The 20,419-nt window shown below is 35.7% G+C and overlaps 1 protein-coding gene across 1 annotated transcript; it reads right to left on the reverse strand.

Moving 5' to 3' along the window:
• Nucleotides 1–3,104: 3,104 nt before the first annotated feature.
• Nucleotides 3,105–4,235, reverse strand: LOC149164246 (uncharacterized). The gene has a single exon (XM_089430894.1). The coding sequence runs from the start codon at nucleotides 3,749–3,751 to the stop codon at nucleotides 3,371–3,373; it is 381 nt and encodes a 126-aa protein (XP_089287020.1). The 5' UTR covers nucleotides 3,752–4,235; the 3' UTR covers nucleotides 3,105–3,370.
• Nucleotides 4,236–20,419: the final 16,184 nt, after the last annotated feature.

A 20,419-nucleotide genomic window follows, 5' to 3' on the forward strand; every position in this document is an offset into this window, starting at 1 on the left:
CTAAGCGCAACAATGCAACAATTATATGATTAGGCTCACCAACCATTATCCTATACGCAACATACAAAAAGAGGAAAGCACACATTCAGTTCAAAACCTTCCAATATATATATATATATATATATATATATATATATATATATATATATATATATATATATATATATATATATATATATATATATATCCAAGCTTTACATTAGGGTTGCATCGCAACTACAGACTCAAACATTCATACTTAAGACTACAGATAGACAAACATAGACATAAGACATACGACATATGTAGAGCAACATCCTTTTCCTTCAGTAGTTGTCCACCTATTGTATCCCCAACTAGGAAAACTTCTCTACTCTGCCTTTTAACCTATGATCTGTCTCGGACCTCGCCTTTTATCTCTTCCTAGAAGCTCCTTGAATCTTCTCAACTCTCTCCTTTATCGCTCCAACTATACTCAGGGCCATTAAGATATTTCTTGATCCCTCCCTGAGCTAGCCCATGCATGCTTAAATGATTTTTGAAATATCTCCCACATGGTTGCTCCACTCCACCATCCCTCTGTTACCTACAAGATATCTCCAACTTCCTCCCTATCACAACATCCCACTGCTGCAAAATCCTAATCGCTTATTCTTACTCGCATGTGTCCCCTCTCTTTAGAATCCAACGTCTACTTCCTATGAGGCATCCTCCTACGTCGTGTCTCTCCTCTTGTGCCAACCCTCTGTGTTGCACCGTTTGCACCTTCCACGCTCCTTTATCCTCATGCACAGTCCTTTACTTAACAAAATTTAACAAAAAAAATTATGGGCTCCAATAGGGAAGCATAACTCTTGCATATGTGCTTCAATTGAAGAGATTTTCACACCATTAGAAAGATCTTAATGTGTAGAATATCATTGAAGAGTTGGGTGCTATGCTCACAAAATTTTGACTCAAAAAAATGCCTTTCAATGCCTCAAAATGACATTGAATGATTCTAAACCCCAAATTTACAAACTAAGACTTGTAACTAAAATAAACTTTACAAGCCAATTTCTCCCATTTCTCCAATTTCTCCAATTTCTCCAATTTCTCACCCTCAAAACATCAAAAATAAATAACAAATTATATAAAATCCATTTTAAATTAAAAATAACAAAATAATAATTAATACACATATTTCTTAATTAAAAATATCATGCATGATTTTAATTATAATTATGCATTCTTTTATCATTCTTATTAAAATAATTAATATTGAGCATTAGAGTTTAGATGTTGTACAAATGAGGAAGAGGCTTGTTATTTATATTTCATGCTTAGTCTTTTGTATGTTGTAGGATTAATGACTGATGTAGATATAATAATAATGTATCCAAGTTTAGTCCACATGCGTCCATCAACCATATTAATAAAAATGTGATTGGATTAAAGAACAAAACAAATTTATAAATGTGAATAACATTATCTTCTAACACCCAGACACCTAAGCATCTTCACTCTCCAACAAGAATATTACAATAACAATGATGGGAAATCTTCAAGGTCGTTTAATAAATAATTATAATAACTAACAGAGGGTTCACATAAAAATCTAATTAACTTATATATAAATGATAATTAAATATTTACCTATTAATTTCTTTTAATTATTTTAGTGTAATAATAATGGAAAAATTTTATATACCACTCATTTTTTAAAAGTGTTTTTGTTTGGTTAAAAGTTTTTTTTCCTCAGACTTAAGGAAAAGCCCAAGACCCATAGAAATCGGGTAAGAGTGAAACTCTGCCCTCTTGATTATTCGTGGCGTGGTTTTTCTTGAATAATAGTGATGAGTCAACTTGGTTATTCCATGTGGGGCGGTTTTCCTTGAATAATAGTGATGAGTTAACCTGGTTATTCCATGCGGCATGGTTTTCTTTAAATAATAGTGATGAGTCAACCTGCATTTGCCAATAACAATCAAAGATGGATGTCTAATAATAGTGATGAGTGAACCTACATTTACGTATAACAAGCAAAGATAAATATCTTCACTGCGAGTTTGACTGGAAAAAAAAAGACAAACAAAAAAACAACAACAATAACAACTTAATTTTATATATTTTACAAAATCATATTTAAATAATTAAATAAAAATTAATATTAAATATTTATTTATTATTATAAAAATAAAATAAATAAAATTTATTTTTACTTAAATAAAATTTTTTAACTTACATAATTAAGTTAACAAATGTGTAAACAATTAAGTAACATACAAAAATAAAATATTTATGTATTATTGTGAAAATGTTTTAATTTAATTAAGAGTTGGTTGTCTTTAATATAATCCTTAAAGACATTTTCAACTTAAGGAATTAGGTTAACAAATATTTAAATAAATAAAGAATATTAAAAAACAAAATATTTATGTATTGGGAAAATGTTTTAATTTAATAAAGAGTATCTTAAATGATTTAAGACCTAAGAGATATTTCACACGAGTGAAAACTTATCTATTTACTAATTATTATTAATAATTTTTAGTGGTATAGTAATTAATCATTTTAACTGGTATAATTTTATTTAAATAATGTTAGTAATTAATCATTTTAACTTGTATAATTTGATTTAAATAATGTTATTGGTCATTGACATAGTTTTATTTGAATAATAATAATGAATTTATCTATATTAAAAAAAAAATCAATAATGACAAAATAATAATTATCCCACAACAAAATTTAACCTATAATAAATTTTTGTTTATAATTTTAAGCTAAATTTAACATTATTAGCATCCAAAAAATCCACACTACACCGAAAATGATGCGAATAGAAATAGCATATACCAAACCCTGTTAGTGGGACCCCATGAAAATACCTTCAACCCTGTCTGCAATTCTGGAACCTTCCAACCTTGTACCAAGCAACAAGCATTAAAACAGTAACACCAACCTTGTCATTAAGCATCAACACAGTAATTCCTGATACATATCTGGCACCCTGTAACTGGTTCCAGAGGTCTTTAAAGTTTATACTCTGTAAAACTCTTATGTATTTCTTCATTTTTAAAATTTCTGAACCATGTTTGTAATTCTGTATTATAAAGATTACAGTTGTATCTTTACTCTACATAACAGAGAATTCGAGCATAAGTTCAAGGAGAAAATATTTACAGAGAATTCGAGCATAAGTTCAAGGAGAAAATATTTACAGAGAACTAACTGCAAGATAAGTGACATGAAGAGGCGAACATATTACAAAAAAAAAAGCCAGACACCAGGTCGCGCGTTCGAATCTTCTCACAGCGACCGAACCCCAACTAGACACTAGGTCGCGCGTTCGAATCTTCTCACAGCGACCGAACCCCAACCAGACACTAGGTCGCGCGATCGAATCTTCTCACAGCGACCGAACCCCAGCGTTTATACCGAGCGGGGAGCGCAGCGTGGCCTTAGAATACCTGAAAAACTCGTCCTTCATGGGCACAAACCCAAATCTGTCACTGGGATTCACGCCCTCCCTCAAATCCTTGCCCAGATACTCGTCTTCTTCGCGGATTTTCATCACCTGGATGTGCACGGCACCGGATTTCTTTGTAAAATATTTCTGGAATCTGCAATCGACATGAAGATGATTGAAAACTAATTCACTGTCATCAGAAACTGGAATATTGATGCTCATTTTCACCTGAGCTTTTAACTTCTGAACCGAGCTGTTTTCCCTCTCTGGTCTAATGCCATGGGGATCGAACCTTGGAGCTTCTGTTCCCGCTGCTGCCATAGCTCAATCTGACACAGAAAATATTTCTCTCAAAAATCCTAGCTTCTGAAGTTCCTGGACCAGTAAAGAAAGTCGCAAAATTTTTTGAGACCTTGAATTTCACAATTCACATGAAATAGCACAATTATGTTAACTGAAAACAGGGATTTCCTGGGAATGTTTGTCCCCAAACTCCAGATATTTAATGGAAGGGAGTCCTAAGCATCAGAATGCCAGACATGACACCAGTATTGTGGCGGCTGCACGTTTCAAGTTCACACAGACTTTGTCAAACAATGAATTATAATTCATTATGATAAAATATTGCGATATTCCAGACGTACAGATGCTGCCAAGAACGTGAGGTGTGGTTTCTGGTGAAGCATGGATGGATTGTTGAATTAGGTTTGGATTCTTCCATTAATATTTTACATTTCATGTGAAGGACCACAAAGCAGAAATTGGAGAATCCAAAGCGATCTTGCAGCGGGGGTAATGATTTTGCAGATGAAGTTAAAATTCATCCACCATCCAATAAGATCACCTTATTTTTCAACTGGTAACCATTGGAGAGGATAAATTCAGTTTTGACTTCCATGATGCTATCTTGTTCGTTCATGGGCCACACATATATTTTTAAAATCATAAAGTTTTTTTTATAGATTCCTAGATTCAGTGACTTATCATGATTAACATATGTTTATGAGGTTCAATTTTTATATATTTTCTAAAAAGATTATTCATTAAAAGATTGAAATGAATATATTAAAAAAATTGTCATATTTGAAGTCAAATGTCATTCTGTTTTTAGATTTAGAAAACAAAATAAATTAGCATTTGCATTAGATGTTGCAAAGGAAACGTCGTAAGGCATAAATTGAGGAACAATCGTCACATGGGAATAGGAAGCAGCAGTGGATTGCCTTCCTGATTAAACAGGGTTTCCAAGACTAAGCCAGTACCAATCCATAGAGATTCATTGAATTCAACCAACTTGTGTCACATGTACTTAAAGAAATAAACCAGTTTCAAGTTGAAACTGCCTCAAACTTTCTGATTCAGAAGTACACTGACGTAGGCTTGGTTTTCATGCACAAGTTGTATTTAACCAAAAAATACATATCAAATAAAAGGGGCATCAAATTTAGATTTGTAAATAGAGATTAGAGAGTAATTTGCACTCATACCTGAACATTAAGTACTGACATATTTTGCAAGCTAAGAAAGAGGGAATGGATTTTCAGAATACAAAGACTTAGACATGAAAATATTGTTATTGCGTCCTCTCAGCACTGGACATTTGTGTAAGCATGTTCTAGTTGTTTGAAAAGGGAAAAGGAGTATTCCTGTGAATAAGGGAGAGAGTAAAATAAACTATTCTGTTCTTTTTGCTTTTTCTTGTACAGAAGGGAAAAAAAATGCCATGGCCAGCCCATCACCATGATCATCATTTCTGTGACTCCAAACCTTGACCCTCAACCTCTATTTCAAGAAGCAAGGCATAAACAACACTATTCCCTAAGCCAAACCCGTGAAGGGTAAGGTATAGGCACCCCTATATGTCAAGTCCCCAAGCTGTCAACTGCCTCTGATTGGTATCATTCTTGGATAGACTTTAGAGGGGGATGGTGTATTTTGTTTGGTCAAAGTCACCTCAAATGTTGGAGGTTTCCTTTAGAAAAGGTGAAAAAATTACGAGAAGGGGATGGATATTTATAGTGAACTCAGGTTGGGAGGTTTCCTGGGAGTTCTTGAAGAGTTTGATGCCAAAACAACTCCACTACGAATGTTGGTCAAAGCATGTCAGGCTTCTAGTAGTCTTGAACAGGAAACAATTAAAAAACCTATGATTTGTGGGGCTTTCCTGTAAAGCAAGATCTCTTGAGAAAAGCATTAGGAAGGACTATGATATCAAGGCCGTTGAATGCTCTCCATGCTCTAAAGAAAGGGAAGTCGATGATCTTTTTTTTCCTTAAAAAAAAAGATGTTTTGCATCCTAAAAATTTGACATAGTTTTGATGTTGCAATCACCGATTTCTCAGACATTATGGTAGCACATGCACCCGCATATTGATACCCACATTCAAAATATATATTTAGACGTTACAAATACAGAGCATGATAAGGCTGTAGAATTCTGAAACATTGCCACATAGCCATAAATTCAAAACTGATGACCAGAATATTTGAATAGTGACTAAGAGATCCAATATGCTCTCTTCATTTCCTAGTATGAATATTATGAACGAGCACCTCAGTACATAAACGATGCACAACATGTTCATTCTATATATGACTTATAGGGCAACAAGATGGAATGCTTATGAAATTGGTCATTATAGCTACTTCTATCCTAACATCAATAACTCTCAACCCTTCACTCCATAATATCTAGGAGTATGTCCCAACAAATAGTAACAACCTATCAGTTTAACATTCAACTAAATACTCTCATTTTCCCATAGCTTGACCCATGGGAGGTTGCATGACAATCCTTGCTTGCACTGATTGATGTTTTTCCATACATACCACCCACCCTGTGTATTGAACATAAATAATCAAAACATGCAAGTCTTGGATCAATAATGTTACAGGAGGCAACTTCTATAGTAAACACATGAAATAACTCGTTTATACATTACCCAAAGCTGGATCAAAGCCTTCGTTCTTGAGTTCTCTTTATTTGCAAGACATAACATAACACACACAAAAGTAGTGAACAAGGCAATCTACGCTAGATTAAAGCCTTTGTTCTTGAGTTCTCTGTATTCATGGCACAAAGCATAACATGCACAAAAGTAGTGAACAAGGCAAAATTCTAAGATGGAAGATTTTTCAATGTTGAATGATAGTGAACAACATTACACAATAATCACAATCACAAAAGAAAAATAATACAAACTAAAAACAACCCAAAATAGAAGTGTCTCACCAAATTGCCCTCTGAAAATCCAAGCTTCCCACTGAAAATCCAACAAAGAGAAGATATAACTACTTAGTCTTAAGCTGCATTTTTTTTTCTTGCAGGCCTACTAACATCGACAAGACGATATTCATGCAAGAGCCAAACGATCTTTGAGCCTTTGGGTGCTTTTCCAACATAGAAGACAAGAGTGATGCCCACTCGCTTCTTTCCTCCTTTGACACTGATGGGTTTATCAACACCTGTAGCTTTCCAGTATCTAGTGACAACAATCCTATTGGGCCTAGACCCATTTAGGTACCTTTCTATATCGAGGGTGAAGAAGTATCGTTCCTTCTCTCGGAACAAGGGTTTTCTCTATACATGATGTACATGAGGTTTCCCTCCTTACCTGGTCTCTCATAAAATGCATGGCTAGGTTCGTTGTGACTCTATCCATGGCACCTCATATAGGTAGGTTTTGATGGGATTGTCACTATTGGAAATAGTAGCAACTATGAGATGCATTTTGACCTGGATTTATGTTTTAAAAAGAGTGAAGGTAGGTCATACTTAGTACATTTTGATGATCACCTTGAGAACAAAGAACATGAGTATGATCTTCTTATAGAACCTACTATGGATGAGCAAGAGGTAATTTTTAATATAAAGGAACAAGGTTATGCCCTTGATGAAGCATACCAACAGGGCTCATCTAAAAACTAGTTAGCCTTGAACACAAAGAATTGTAGGTGAACATAGCACACCAAATTGGTAGATGAACAATATGTTGGAGAGGATGTGGTTGAGTGTTTTCCTTTAATGGAGAGTGAGATTGATAACAATTCCATCACATATGAAGAGGAGAGGTATATGTCAGTTGATATTGAAGATATCTCTTTCAAAAATTCGATGTACTTGATCAACAAAGAAGTCCATCCAGAAATTAAAGAAAATGACAATTGTCCAGGACATTTGATAAAAAAAGGATGACATTGAAAAAGGGCGGTCTTTGACATTGTGCCCTCGCGAGAATACTGATTTGACCAATTGATAGAATGGTCCACTATCAAGATGAGTAATAAGGAAAGTATTTCTAGATTCCTAAGCGACCATTTTGCAGTCCTTGAAAAACAACCAACTTTAGATACACTAAGAGAATGGAATTTGTCCAAGTATCAGATGTGGATATGATGACTAACATAGTTAGCGACATTGAGTTTTCTGTTAGTTTGGAGCAATATTGGGGTAGAGGACTTGTCCCAGGATTGGAATATGGTTTATCAATTTTTGCAATGATCATCGTGAAGGAATCATTGAGATTTCCTATTGTAATCATGAAAAAAGAAACAACACTAACAACCAGAATGTGATTATGTCAATTTTCTCAATGTAAAAACAGTGGTTGGGTGCATTGTTGCAGCTGTATTTGGTGTCTCAGAAAGAACATAAATTATAAATTTTAATCCAATAATAAAACTTTTAATCCAATAATAATTGATAATCTCTCATCTCCTTCTCTTTTATTCACTAACAATTAACATATAACTCACTAATTAAGTTTTACTTATTAACACTGACTCACTAGCTATGCAACCAATCTCTCATTCCTAACCCATAAACCCACTATGTAAAACATAAGTTATGCAACCAATCTCTCATTCCTAACCCACATACCCATGAACCGCTAACCCATAAACCCACTATGTAAAACGTAAAAGAGGTTAGGGTGTTGTTTCGAAGTTTTTAAAATAAACAATCTAGTTTGTTCACAAAACCTGCTTATGACAAGCTAAGAACAAAATGTGTCCATGCTATAAAACAAGGGCTACATAGTAGCTAGTACCTACAGCTTAGCTTAAATATAGCTTAATTAAACTAAAAAATAATAAAGACAAAGATTTCATCACAAAAATAAAACAACTAATAAAATATTGTATTGTTGAATGTCATTACCAAAAATTAAGAAATGTGATTAACTAATATTATTTATACAAGCTAAGAACAAAATGTGTCCATGTTATAAAACAAGGGCTACATAGTAGCTTTGAATAAATGTTTTGGGTTTCTTTGCATGACCTGTCTCAGAAAGGAATGCATAAATCTCTTTATTGACTACATCCAGGGTTCTTTTCTACCTTATTCTCTTTCATCTTCTTCTACACCTTGTCGATGTCATCCCACCTGTCAGTTTTTGCATACATATTTGGCAGTACAATGTAGGGTGAAACATCATTTGGGTCCAACTCAATAATGCGTTCTGATGCATACTCTCTTAACTCTATGTTGGTGTGGAGTCTACAAGCACTGAGAAGGGATCCCCATATAGTAGCATTTTGCTTTATTGACATTCTATTAATAAAGTCATGTGCCTCATCCAGGTGCCCAACTCGGCCAAGAAGGTCGGCCATGCAGCCATAGTGCTCCATTGTAGGTGTAATGTGATAACATTGCCTCAAATTATCAAAGTATTGCCTACCTTCCTCCACTAAGCCTGCATGGCAGCATGCAAATAAAATAGAAATTAAAGTGAAATGATCAGGAATTATATTTGACTGCTACATTTGTTCTAAGAGAGCAAGGGACTCCTTGGAACAACCATGCATTGCATATCCTAAAATCATTGCATTCCATGAAACCACATCTCATTGATGGATATTGTCAAACAAAGATCGTGCCTTCTTTATGCTGCCGCATTTGCAAACATGTCTACAAGGGAATTTGCAATAAATACATCAGACTAAAATTTGCATTTTATTATTTCCACATGGATCTCCTTGCCCTGATCCAAAGCTGCCAAGTTGGCACATGCTGGGAGGGTGCTGGAAAAAGTATTTGGGTTTGGCTTCAAACCCACCACTTGCATTTGTCGAAAAAGCTTCAAGGCCTCATCACTGTGTCCATTTTGTACGTATGCTCTGATCATTGTTGTCCAGGATACAATATTTCTTTCAAGCATTCGGTCAAAACAGCTTCGTCATTTTCTATGCTGTCACATTTTGCATACATGTCAACAAGGGCACTATTAACAAAGACATCAGACAAAAATCCATTCTTAATTATCTTTGCATGGATCATCGTGCCTTCGTCTATAGCTGTCAAGTTAGCACAAGCAGATAAAACACTAGTGACGTATTTAAATTTGGTTTCAAACCTGCTACTTGCATTTGTTGAAATAGAGTGACAAACTCCTCCAAACACCCATTCTGAGCACATCCAGCTAGTAACATTGTCCAAGAAATCACATTTTTTGCAGGCATTTCCTGAAACAACTTGAAAGCCTCATCAAGACATCCATCTAGGAAATAACATTTTGCTGGCACATTTTGCCAAACACATTGCATGCATTCTCTATGGTACCACATTTTCCATACATTTCTACAGGGGCATTCTCCACTAAGACATCAGAGTGAAGATGCCCACTCTTAGTGGCCTGTGCATGGATCTCCATGCAACACCAAAGCATATGCTTATATTCAAGATATGCTAAAATCTTGCCATCCAACCTAAATTTTGTACCTTTGCATTGCGCCATGGAAACTTTACCAAGTTGTTGGATGATTGGTGCAATGTGTTATCTCCTCTTTCCATCTCAGATATTTGCAAAATTTCTCCAAAGATACTCTAATATTGACGATTTCTCTGATTTTTTCCAGATTTTCACTCGTTCAAGATGAATATTCATCCAAATTCCACAGAACTATATTATTTTGCTCTAAAATTTAGCAAATCTTTCTATATAACATACAAAATCCTTCAAGATTTAGAAGAACCCATATAAGTTTTGCAAAATCTTTTATAGTTAGAATCTTGAGAATTGTAAATATTCACGAAGTTTGTCCACTTACAACAAAAAATAACACAATTCCTTCAAATTTCATTGGATCAAACCATGGCACATTCCTGTGCTTAACATTAATTTCATTTTAACCATGTAGATTCAGTTGTTGACAGGCATTTTTCCAGAATTTGAATTCAACAAAAATAGATCGAAAAACAGTAGATCCATTTCCTTGAAAACGCTACATATTAACAAATTAACATCCTTAGAACCAGATATCTAAATAAACCATTGAATATTTGAAATGAAATACACTGAAACCCTGGAAATCTGGGGTTTTAAAGGCTTTAAAGCGGGGATTTCTAGAATTTGACAATTTGGAGTGAATCCCTAAAAATGAATACATGGGAAAAAGTTATAATTACAGCTGACCACCATTGGGACTTTACAGTTTTTTATTACGAAGTACTCTGTGTTTCTGCAGACTCTTAGTGGCTCCATACAGTCTCTTCTGAGATTGATTGAAACTTGTGAACAGACTCCTGTCACTGCCCTTGGGACCATGTGAAAGGTTTAGGAAATGTTTGCACAGGGGATATTGTCAAACAAAGATCGTGCCTTCTTTATGTTGCTGCATTTATAAACATGTCTACAAGGGAATTTGCAATAAATACATCAGACTGAAATTTGCATTTTATTATTTCCACATGGATCTCCTTGCCCTGATCCAAAGCTGCCAAGTTGGCACATGCTGGGAGGGTGCTGGAAAAAGTATTTGCGTTTGGCTTCAAACCCACCACTTGCATTTGTCAAAAAAGCTTCAAGGCCTCATCACTGTGTCCATTCTATACATACGCTCTCATCATTGTTGTCCAGGATACAATATTTCTTTCAGGCATTCGGTCAAAACAACTTCGTCATTTTCTATGCTGTCACATTTTGCATACATGTCAACAAGGGCACTATTAACAAAGACATCAGATAGAAATCCATTCTTAATTATCTTTGCATGGATCATCATGCCTTCGTCTATAGCTATCAAGTTAGCACAAGTAGATAAAACACTAGTGACGATATTTAAGTTTGGTTTCAAACCTGCTGCTTGCATTTGTTGAAATAGAGTGACGACCTCCTCCAAACACCCATTCTGAGCACATCCAACTATTAACACTGTCCAAGAAATCACATTTTTTGGCATTTCCTGAAACAATTTGAAAGCCTCATCGAGACATCCATCCAGGAAATAACATTTCGCTGGCGCATTTTTCCAAACACATTGCATGCATTCTCTATGGTACCAAATTTTCCATACATCTCTACAGGGGCATTCTCCACTAAGACATCAGAGTGAAGATGCCCACTCTTAGTGGCCTGTGCATGGATCTCCATGCAACACCAAAGCATATGCTTATATTCAATATATGTTAAAATCTTGCCACCCAACCTAAATTCTATACCTTTGCATTGCGCCATGGAAACTTTACCAAGTTGTTGGATGATCAGTGTGATGTGTTATCTCCTCTTTCCATCTCAGATATCTGCAAAATTTCTCCAAAGATACTCTAATATTGACGATTTCGCTGATTTTTCCAGATTTTCACTCGTTCAAGATGAATATTCATCCAAATTCCACAGAACTATATTATTTTGCTCTAAAATTTAGCAAATCTTTCTATATAACATACAAAATCCTTCAATATTTAGAAGAACCCATATAAGTTTTGCAAAATCTTTTATAGTTAGAATCTTGAGAATTGTAAATATTCACGAAGTTTGTCCACTTACAACAAAAAATAACACAATTCCTTCAAATTTCACTGGATCAAACCATGGCACATTCCTGTGCTTAACATTAATTTCATTTTAACCACGTAGATTCAGTTGTTGACAGGCTTTTTTCCAGAATTCGAATTCAACAAAAATAGATTGAAAAATAGTAGAGCCATTTCCTTGAAAACACTACATATTAACAAATTAACATCCTTAGAACTAGATATCTAAATAAACCGTTGAATATTTGAAATGAAATACACTGAAACCATGGAAATCTGGGGTTTTAAAGGCTTTAATGATCCAGGTGGATATTGGTGGCCACCCGCCAATTCCACTTGGACCCCCACCATTGCTTCTTTTAGTTTTTTCAGTTTCCTTAATTGTAGCACAATTTACTATTTTTAGCAGTTTTTCAAGTCCTAAATTTCCGGAGCCGTTTTGAGGCCCTAAACGACGTTTTTTTGGAAATCTACCACGAGTGATTTTCTGTCTAAAATCACCTTTTTCGTTGTAGTCCTTGGAGAGATCTTTCCAACGGTTTATCATGTGCATCAAACGGAGATAACATGACCAAGTCGCAACCCCGGGAAGTTGGTTGTCCAACTCACCCCAACGGGGCCCATAAACTCTTGGTGTTACATCTCCTCGGGTTAGGGTTTTGGTTGTTTAGGGTTTGCTCTTATTTTTCAATAATAAAAAGGCCCTTGAGCCTCATTGTAAGGAGTTCAGAGGCATGTAGCTACCACATCTCTTCTCAGAGATAAGCTACCATCGCCCTTCCTAGTTTATTTCCATTTCTGTTTGTAAGCATATTTCAGTATTTTACATTAATGAAAGGAAGTATTATTTCCACTGCATCTCTGTGTTTATGGTTATCTCTGTAATTTGTTGTGTTCCTGTTTAAATCCAGATTATTTAAAGCAGGGATTTCCATAATTTGACAATTTGAAGTGAATCCCTAAAAATGAATACACGTGCAAAAGTTACAATTACAGCTAACAACCATTGGGACTTTATAGTTTTTTATTACGAAGTACTCTGTGTTTCTACAGACTCTTAGTGGCTCCATATAGTGTCTTCTGAGATTGATTGAAACTTGGGAACAGATTCCTGTCACTGCCCTTGGAACCATGTGAAAGGTTTAGGAAATGTCTTCACAGGGGATAATACTCTCACAAGATTCCCCTGCCATATGCTCTGAACTTTGATGATGGGTGCTGGCAGGAATTGCATGAGCATTGCTTGGCCTACAAATATAATGCAAATGCAGTGCACCCAGTAGTACTTGACACATGCAAACCCAGCTCTTAGGTCTGATAGTTTGGCTAGACGTACTGTGAAATAATAGTTGGTGGATGTCTGACCCCTGCAACTTCACCTTACTGTCCCTTGCTTGAAACTAAATCGAGAAAGACTTGAAATCTCCTCCATCTTCGACATTATGCTCAATGTCGGCTGAGTCGAAGTGAACCTCGACTCATCCTGCTTCACCACATCATCATTGAACAGGATCGAGAGATTGAACCCCAACCTCATCCTGCTTCACCACATCATCCTTGAACAGGCCCGAGAGATTGAACCCTGACGAGAGGGAAATTATGTCGAAGGCGGAGTTCGTAGATGGGTCTTTACCTATGCGAATCGAATACCTGCAACAAATTTGTAACTACCTGCAATGAATTCGTAACTATTTTCTGGTGATCGAACGGTTCAGCCTTTCTCAATCGTCTAACATACAATCTTAGGGTGCATAAGGATGACAGGTGGGCAAGAAGGGGAGTTGATTTCAAAGAGGAACGCCTTACGGCGTAATAATTCAAATTCAAATAGAAAGTTCAATGAGATTAGAACATTAGGTGAATGGGTGTACTCTGGAAGGGCTCCTTACATCATGGTTATTTTTCAAAACCCTATGGGTGTCACCTCTATGACCTTGCTTTAAATAAAACATAAATATATATTACAACATAATATATAAAAAAAATAGAAAAAAAATGGTGTTATGTTTTAAATAAAATATAAATATATATTAGTGCAATTGTATTAGTAAATGTGGTTGATACATGTTGATCGATCTCATTTTTATATACTGGTGTATCTGATTTTCAACACATTCAGTTTGACAGCACTTCTAATGATAGTCATGATGACCGTAGTTCAGATTCTAGTCATGAACAGGTTTCAGAATCAGATTTTGAACAGGGTTCAGATGTAGGTCACGAACGGGTCTTAGATGGTGATCATGAAGAAGTTCCTACATATGGTAGTGAGCCAATTGTGGAAGCACCAGAAACATCCTTAAGGAGGTCTACAAGAATTAAACGCCCTCTGAAAAGGTATGATGATTATGTTACTTCAGTTGCATTTACTGCTAATGACGATGAACCTCTGTGCTATCAGGAAGCTATAGAAGGTTCGAAAAGTGACAAATGGAAAGCAGCTATGAAGGACGAAATGATGGCCTTAGGTAAGAATGGCACATGGGATCTGGTTGAACTTCCGAAAGGTAGGAAAACTGTGGGATGTAAATGGGTTTTCAAGGTGAAATGGGGTGTGAATGATACAGAGGACAGATACAAAGCGAGGCTGGTTGCAAAAGGGTTTTCTCAGAAAGCAGGCATTGACTTTCATGAGATATTTTCACCAGTTGTTAAAATAGTTTCAATTCGCATTGTGTTAGCATTAGTCGCTTTGCTTGATTTAGAATTACAGCAACTAGATGTTAAGACTGCATTTTTACATGGAGATTTAGATGAGGAAATTTATATGGAACAACCGGAAGGGTTTGTTTAGCATCGCAATAAGAAATTTGTCTGCAGGCTCAAGAAATCATTGTATGGTCTGAAGCAGTCGCCTCGACAGTGGTACAAGAAATTTGATTCTTTCATGTTGAGTCAAAAATATATAAGAAGTGAATATGATCATTGTGTTTACTTTAAGCAATTAAGTAATGGCATGTTCATTATCTTAGTGTTGTATGTTGATGATATGCTTTTAGCAAGCAAAAGCATTGAAGAAATCAACAGGTTAAAGACTCAGATGGCAAGGACATTTGATATGAAAGATCTAGGAGCAGCAAGACAGATTTTGGGCATGGAGATTTTCAGAGACAGGAGCAATGGTAAGCTGTGGCTATCACAACAGAAGTATATTGAGAAAATACTTTTGAGGTTTGGTATGAACAATGTGAGCCTGTGTCAGTCCCTTTAGCTTCCCAATTTAAGCTTTCTTCCAGTTTATGTCCTAATACAGATGAAGAAAAGGAATATATGTCTCAAATTCCATATGCTAATGTAGTAGGATGTTTGATGTATGCGATGGTTTGTATTCGACCAGATATTTCACATGCAGTTGGGGTTGTCAGTAGGTATATGGCAAATCTGGGTAAAGAACACTGGTCAGCAGTGAAATGGGTGCTTCGGTATTTGAGAGGCATAAGTAGTTATTGTATCACTTACAATAAGAGTAGTGACTTTGTTTGCGGGTATGTTGATTCCGATTTTGCAGGTGATTTGGATAAGAGAAGGTCAACTTGAGGGTACGTCTTTACTCTTGCAGGTGGAGCTATTAGCTGGATGTCAAAGCTACAAAACATTGTTGCTTTATCCACTACTGAAGCAGAATACATTGCTACTTCTCATGCTTGCAAAGAAGCGATTTGGCTAAAAGGTTTGCTTGGTGAGTTTGGTAGGTTACAGGACAACATCAAGTTACTTTGTGATAGTCAAAGTGCAATACATTTGGCTAAGAATCCGGCCTATCATAGTAAATCAAAGCATATACCAATAAAGTACCATTTTGTAAGACAAGTTATCACTGAAAGGGGAGTCTCTCTTGAAAAGATGCATACAAAGGAAAACTGTGCAGACATGTTCACGAAACCAGTTTTGTTAGAGAAGTTGTGTTGGTGTTTGGCTTCTCTTGGCTTGCAGAAAAAATAAATATAATAAAGAAACAGGGTATCAGGCTAATTGTTGTCAAGGTGGAGATTGTTGAGATTTTCGGTTTTAATAAAATGGGCAAAAATCTCAGTAGGTGACAACAATAAGATTGTGTTGCTATATTAGCTCTATTTTGTTGGGAGAGAGTTAATGCATCCTATATTTGTTGTAAGAGGATTTATGAGGCAGTTAGATTCTCTTAGCTATAAAACAGGTGTCCATACGGATTGGGATGGATGTGAGAGTTTGTGAGGAACTTGATTATCTTGTAATCTCCTGTTTGATAATAAATATTGCCGATGCCTATGTTTGGTGGACGTAGCCCAGATTGGTTGGGTGAACCACGTTAAACCTCTGTGTCTTTTGTGTATGATTTTATATGCTGTTTTTTGTCTCTTGTTTTAAGTTGCGCACTGTTGGCTCTAACAATATCATTTGAAAAGGGCCGATTGCAATTGCGATAGAGGTATGCCTCGATAGTTGTGAAAATCCCACGTTAAAAGCGGAAAAGGCATGTTCATGGTGAATTTTTATTATAAAAGAGATATAATGGAAATAGCGCAAATGTGAAGGATTTATGCATAAGTCCAACATTACGTTGATATAACATTGGATACTGTTGATTGCAATATGCGATGGGATTCCGGATCCGATGGAGTTATTAAACTAGATTAATTATTTTTTAGTTCCGCTTTAGTGTGCTTCACGTTTATTTTGCTGAGTAAAAGAAAAACTCAGCGTTAAAGCCGAATCTAAAGAGGAAGGCAGTTGGGCATGTTTTCTTTGTATTCTGGCCAATTAAAATGCATTCGATACATGCGTAAGCCCAAGATTACACAAGTCAAACACATTTCATTACGGCTAAAACAAATTAAACATCATTAAGGCATATACAGAGGAACTCGGCAACGGATTAACAGAGCAAGCCAGCAGTTATCATCCTCTTTTAAATTCAGTTATGTTCCTGTTATTTCATATTCTTTGAGGTGTCTTTTACCCTCTGTAAAATCCTGTAATAGTTTTTAATTCAGATAGTTAGAGAAGTAGTTTAGTAGTTTGACAGTTTCAGAGGTCAGCAACTGTTTCACAAATGTATAAAAGGAGGAAAATTTACAGAGAAAGGGTTGGTGGTTCAAATTTTGGAGAACCCGGAGACTAGGCTACTGTATTCCTGATATAATTGTTGATTAATGAAAGAATCAGAAGTTTCCATGAATTGTTGGGTATAATTTTGTAACCCTTTCTGTTATGTGTCATCTTATGTTTTCTTCTTTCAAGTATAGTAATGAAGTTGCAGGTCTTTATTTGCTTATGTAGATAAAGTTAAAATTCCTTAAAAGAGCACTCCTATACTTGAAGTTTTCACCTTCCTTTCTAAGTTATAGATAATAGTTTCTGTGAAAGACAAGCATATTATCTTTAACTTCTCCAACACAGATAGTAGTTTTTGTGTTAAACATCATATTGTTTATGATTCAGTTCTCAGTTTCATAATTCTTCTAAGTTACAGATAGTAGTTTCTGTGAAAGATCAGCATATTATCTTTAACTTCTCCTTCAAGCATTCTTCATTCATCATTTGTATCTAGCAACAAATGGAATTCTGAGATGTTCTGGTCATACATGTATTGAGGGTTAAAGACCAATTTTTCTAGGTCCTTCATTTGAGAACACAACAAACAATAAGTGACAGTAAATAATATTTATTAATGTCTTAAGCACAATTTCTCTACAGCGAGGAAATTGGTTTCTTAAGGTACAACGACTATGGTTGACCATGTTCAACCATGTTTCCCATGTTGAGCATTGGTAACCATGCTGATCACATAGACCAGTATTGAAAATGGGTTGACCATGGTTGCTCAAGTTGTCTATAGTGTACCATGGTTGACTATTGCTAACTAAGAATGATTATGGTTGATTAATGGTAACATATGGTTCATTATGGTTGACTATGGTCAATATATGGTTGACTAAATTTTACCAATGTTGATTATGGTTGACCATGGTTGATGATGGTTGAAGAGGGTCAATCATGGTCAAGGATGGTTGATGATGGCTCAACATGGTTGACAAGGTTAATTGCCGAAGGTTTCTTATTTCAACTTAAGGTGGATGAGGATCTGTTTTCTTTTTTTTAATTGAGGGCCTAGATTGATTCTCAAGGGAATATGCTCGTCATATACTTAGTCTTAATGCTTATCAACAACTATAGTGTATTAAAGAGTTTGTTAGATTGCATTGACTTTTAATAAATTTAAAAAGATATATTTGTGCCACTTGGCTCCCCACCCATGAATTTCCTAGGGATTTGAGATTAATCCAATTATAATAAGTTCCTCCATGATAAGTTCCTCATTATTATTCATAACATTCATTTATATATAGGATAAGAAAAATGGTCCATTACTTTTAATAAATTTAAAAAATTAGATTTGTGCCACATGGCTCCCAACTCACCAATTTCTTAGGGATTTGAGATTATTCTAATTCTAATAATTTCCTCCATGATAATTTCCTCATTATTATTTATAACATTCATTTATAATTCATTTTTTTCTTAAGTTAAATCTGACCCATAACCTTTTTATACATGGTTAATCAGGTAAATGTGTGCATTGGTAAGGCATTCTTCATGTTGCAATAGTTTTTTTGGTTATATTTATGGAACCTTCGGCTATATCAACCACATTAATATTTTAATGTAATGTTATATTTTGGGTAGCTCAGAAGGTATTTCCAAGAGAGGACAACCCACTAATAAGGAATTTGTTGGGTGATTTATCTAAAAGTGGGGTTTTGGATCCAAGCAGTGGGTTTAGGACCAAAATAGAAATAGTCATATATTCTAAGGGTCAAAGAGCCTAAAACCCTAGATCTAGAAGGTTTCCTAAGTGACCAAGGAAAAGTATATAGGGATCCTAAGGTGAGGTTCATAATATGTTGAGTGCAAGAGAGATGTAGCTCTCTTGTGCTAAGCGTGCCCTAGGAGGGCCAAGTTCTGCTGACAAGGTCGAGATACTCTTGTTCTATGAAGGTCGAGTAAGGTTAAAAGGTGTCGAGTTATACAACCAAGTGAGGAAGATACAACGTGGAATCAAGCCCTAGATTTGAGGGCCAAGGTAAGTAGAAGGAAGTTAAGGGCCTCTAGGAGGGCTTGGTCGTGTTCCTTGCTATGAAACCAATATGGAAAAGAAGGTCGAGGACTTCAAGATACTAGGCCAAGTGAAAAAAATTATGAAGAAGGCCCAATGGCAGCACCTAAACACCATAGTGACCTATCTCATGAAGCAATTAATCCCAAGAAGAAGATGCAAAAGAAGCCACAGGGAGAAAACCAAAGTTATAATGGTTTGATCTGTTGTGAATGAAGGTCTAGTTTGCTTGTGAAAGAAGGTCATGATTTCTCTATGTTTTTTGTGCCCTAAGAGAGCTATGTCTAGGTCATGGTTAGGAGGAAAAACCAATGAAATTGTGTGATATATGTTCCTTGATAGAGTTATGCGCAAACCGGGATAATTTGCTAACATTTTGTTGGAGATGAACAATAAGTTTGTGCAAAAGGGAGGAGGGCCAAGACCTTGGAAGAGGCCTAGTGTGCCTTTGTTTAGCTAATTATGGATGTTCACATGGCTAGAAGAGGTAGGTTTGTTTTTTATGGATAGGTCGAGTCTCGAGGGAGGCCAAAATAGTCTCAAAATCTTGTATCAGAGAAGCAAGTGATCCAAGTTGCAGAGAGATGACTGTAGGGGTAGCAAAGGAGGTGATGCATTGGAGTATTGTATTCAAAAGTATATTCATAAATGTAGTTGTGAACAGAGTGCATTTCAAGGGTTAGTGTATAGTGGATTTTTGGACTACTTTGCTATGAGTTAACTGATTGTTAGAGAGTTGATTGTATAGTGATTTGGTGGGAAAATCCACTGTCAAAAGTAGATCTGGTAGGGCTGAGTATACAATGTATTTTGGAGCAAAAAATACACTTGTGAGCAGTTGATATAAAGAGGCAAAAGGACCTTCCAAGTGTCAAGGACAACAAGTGCAGAAAGGGTTGATCTAGATGGGCTACTTCAGTGAGTAAGCCATGTGTTTTTTCTGGTCTATTTCTCATTAAGCATATTGCAAATCTAATGTTGCGGACTATAAGCCCTAATGTTGTATATTATGTATAATAGTTGTACTGGTGATCGAGGGCCATGATCCTTGGTATGGGAGCCCCGTGATTATTTTGCTAATGAATTAATAAAATAATCAAGCTTTGGGATCAAATCTCTATGTACTAATTAATTTCAC

Source organism: Pinus tabuliformis, chromosome 5_1, assembly GCF_031772625.1.
Source record: "Pinus tabuliformis cultivar Carrire ecotype Pingquan chromosome 5_1, CPIR1, whole genome shotgun sequence".
Taxonomy (NCBI): Eukaryota; Viridiplantae; Streptophyta; class Pinopsida; order Pinales; family Pinaceae; genus Pinus; species Pinus tabuliformis.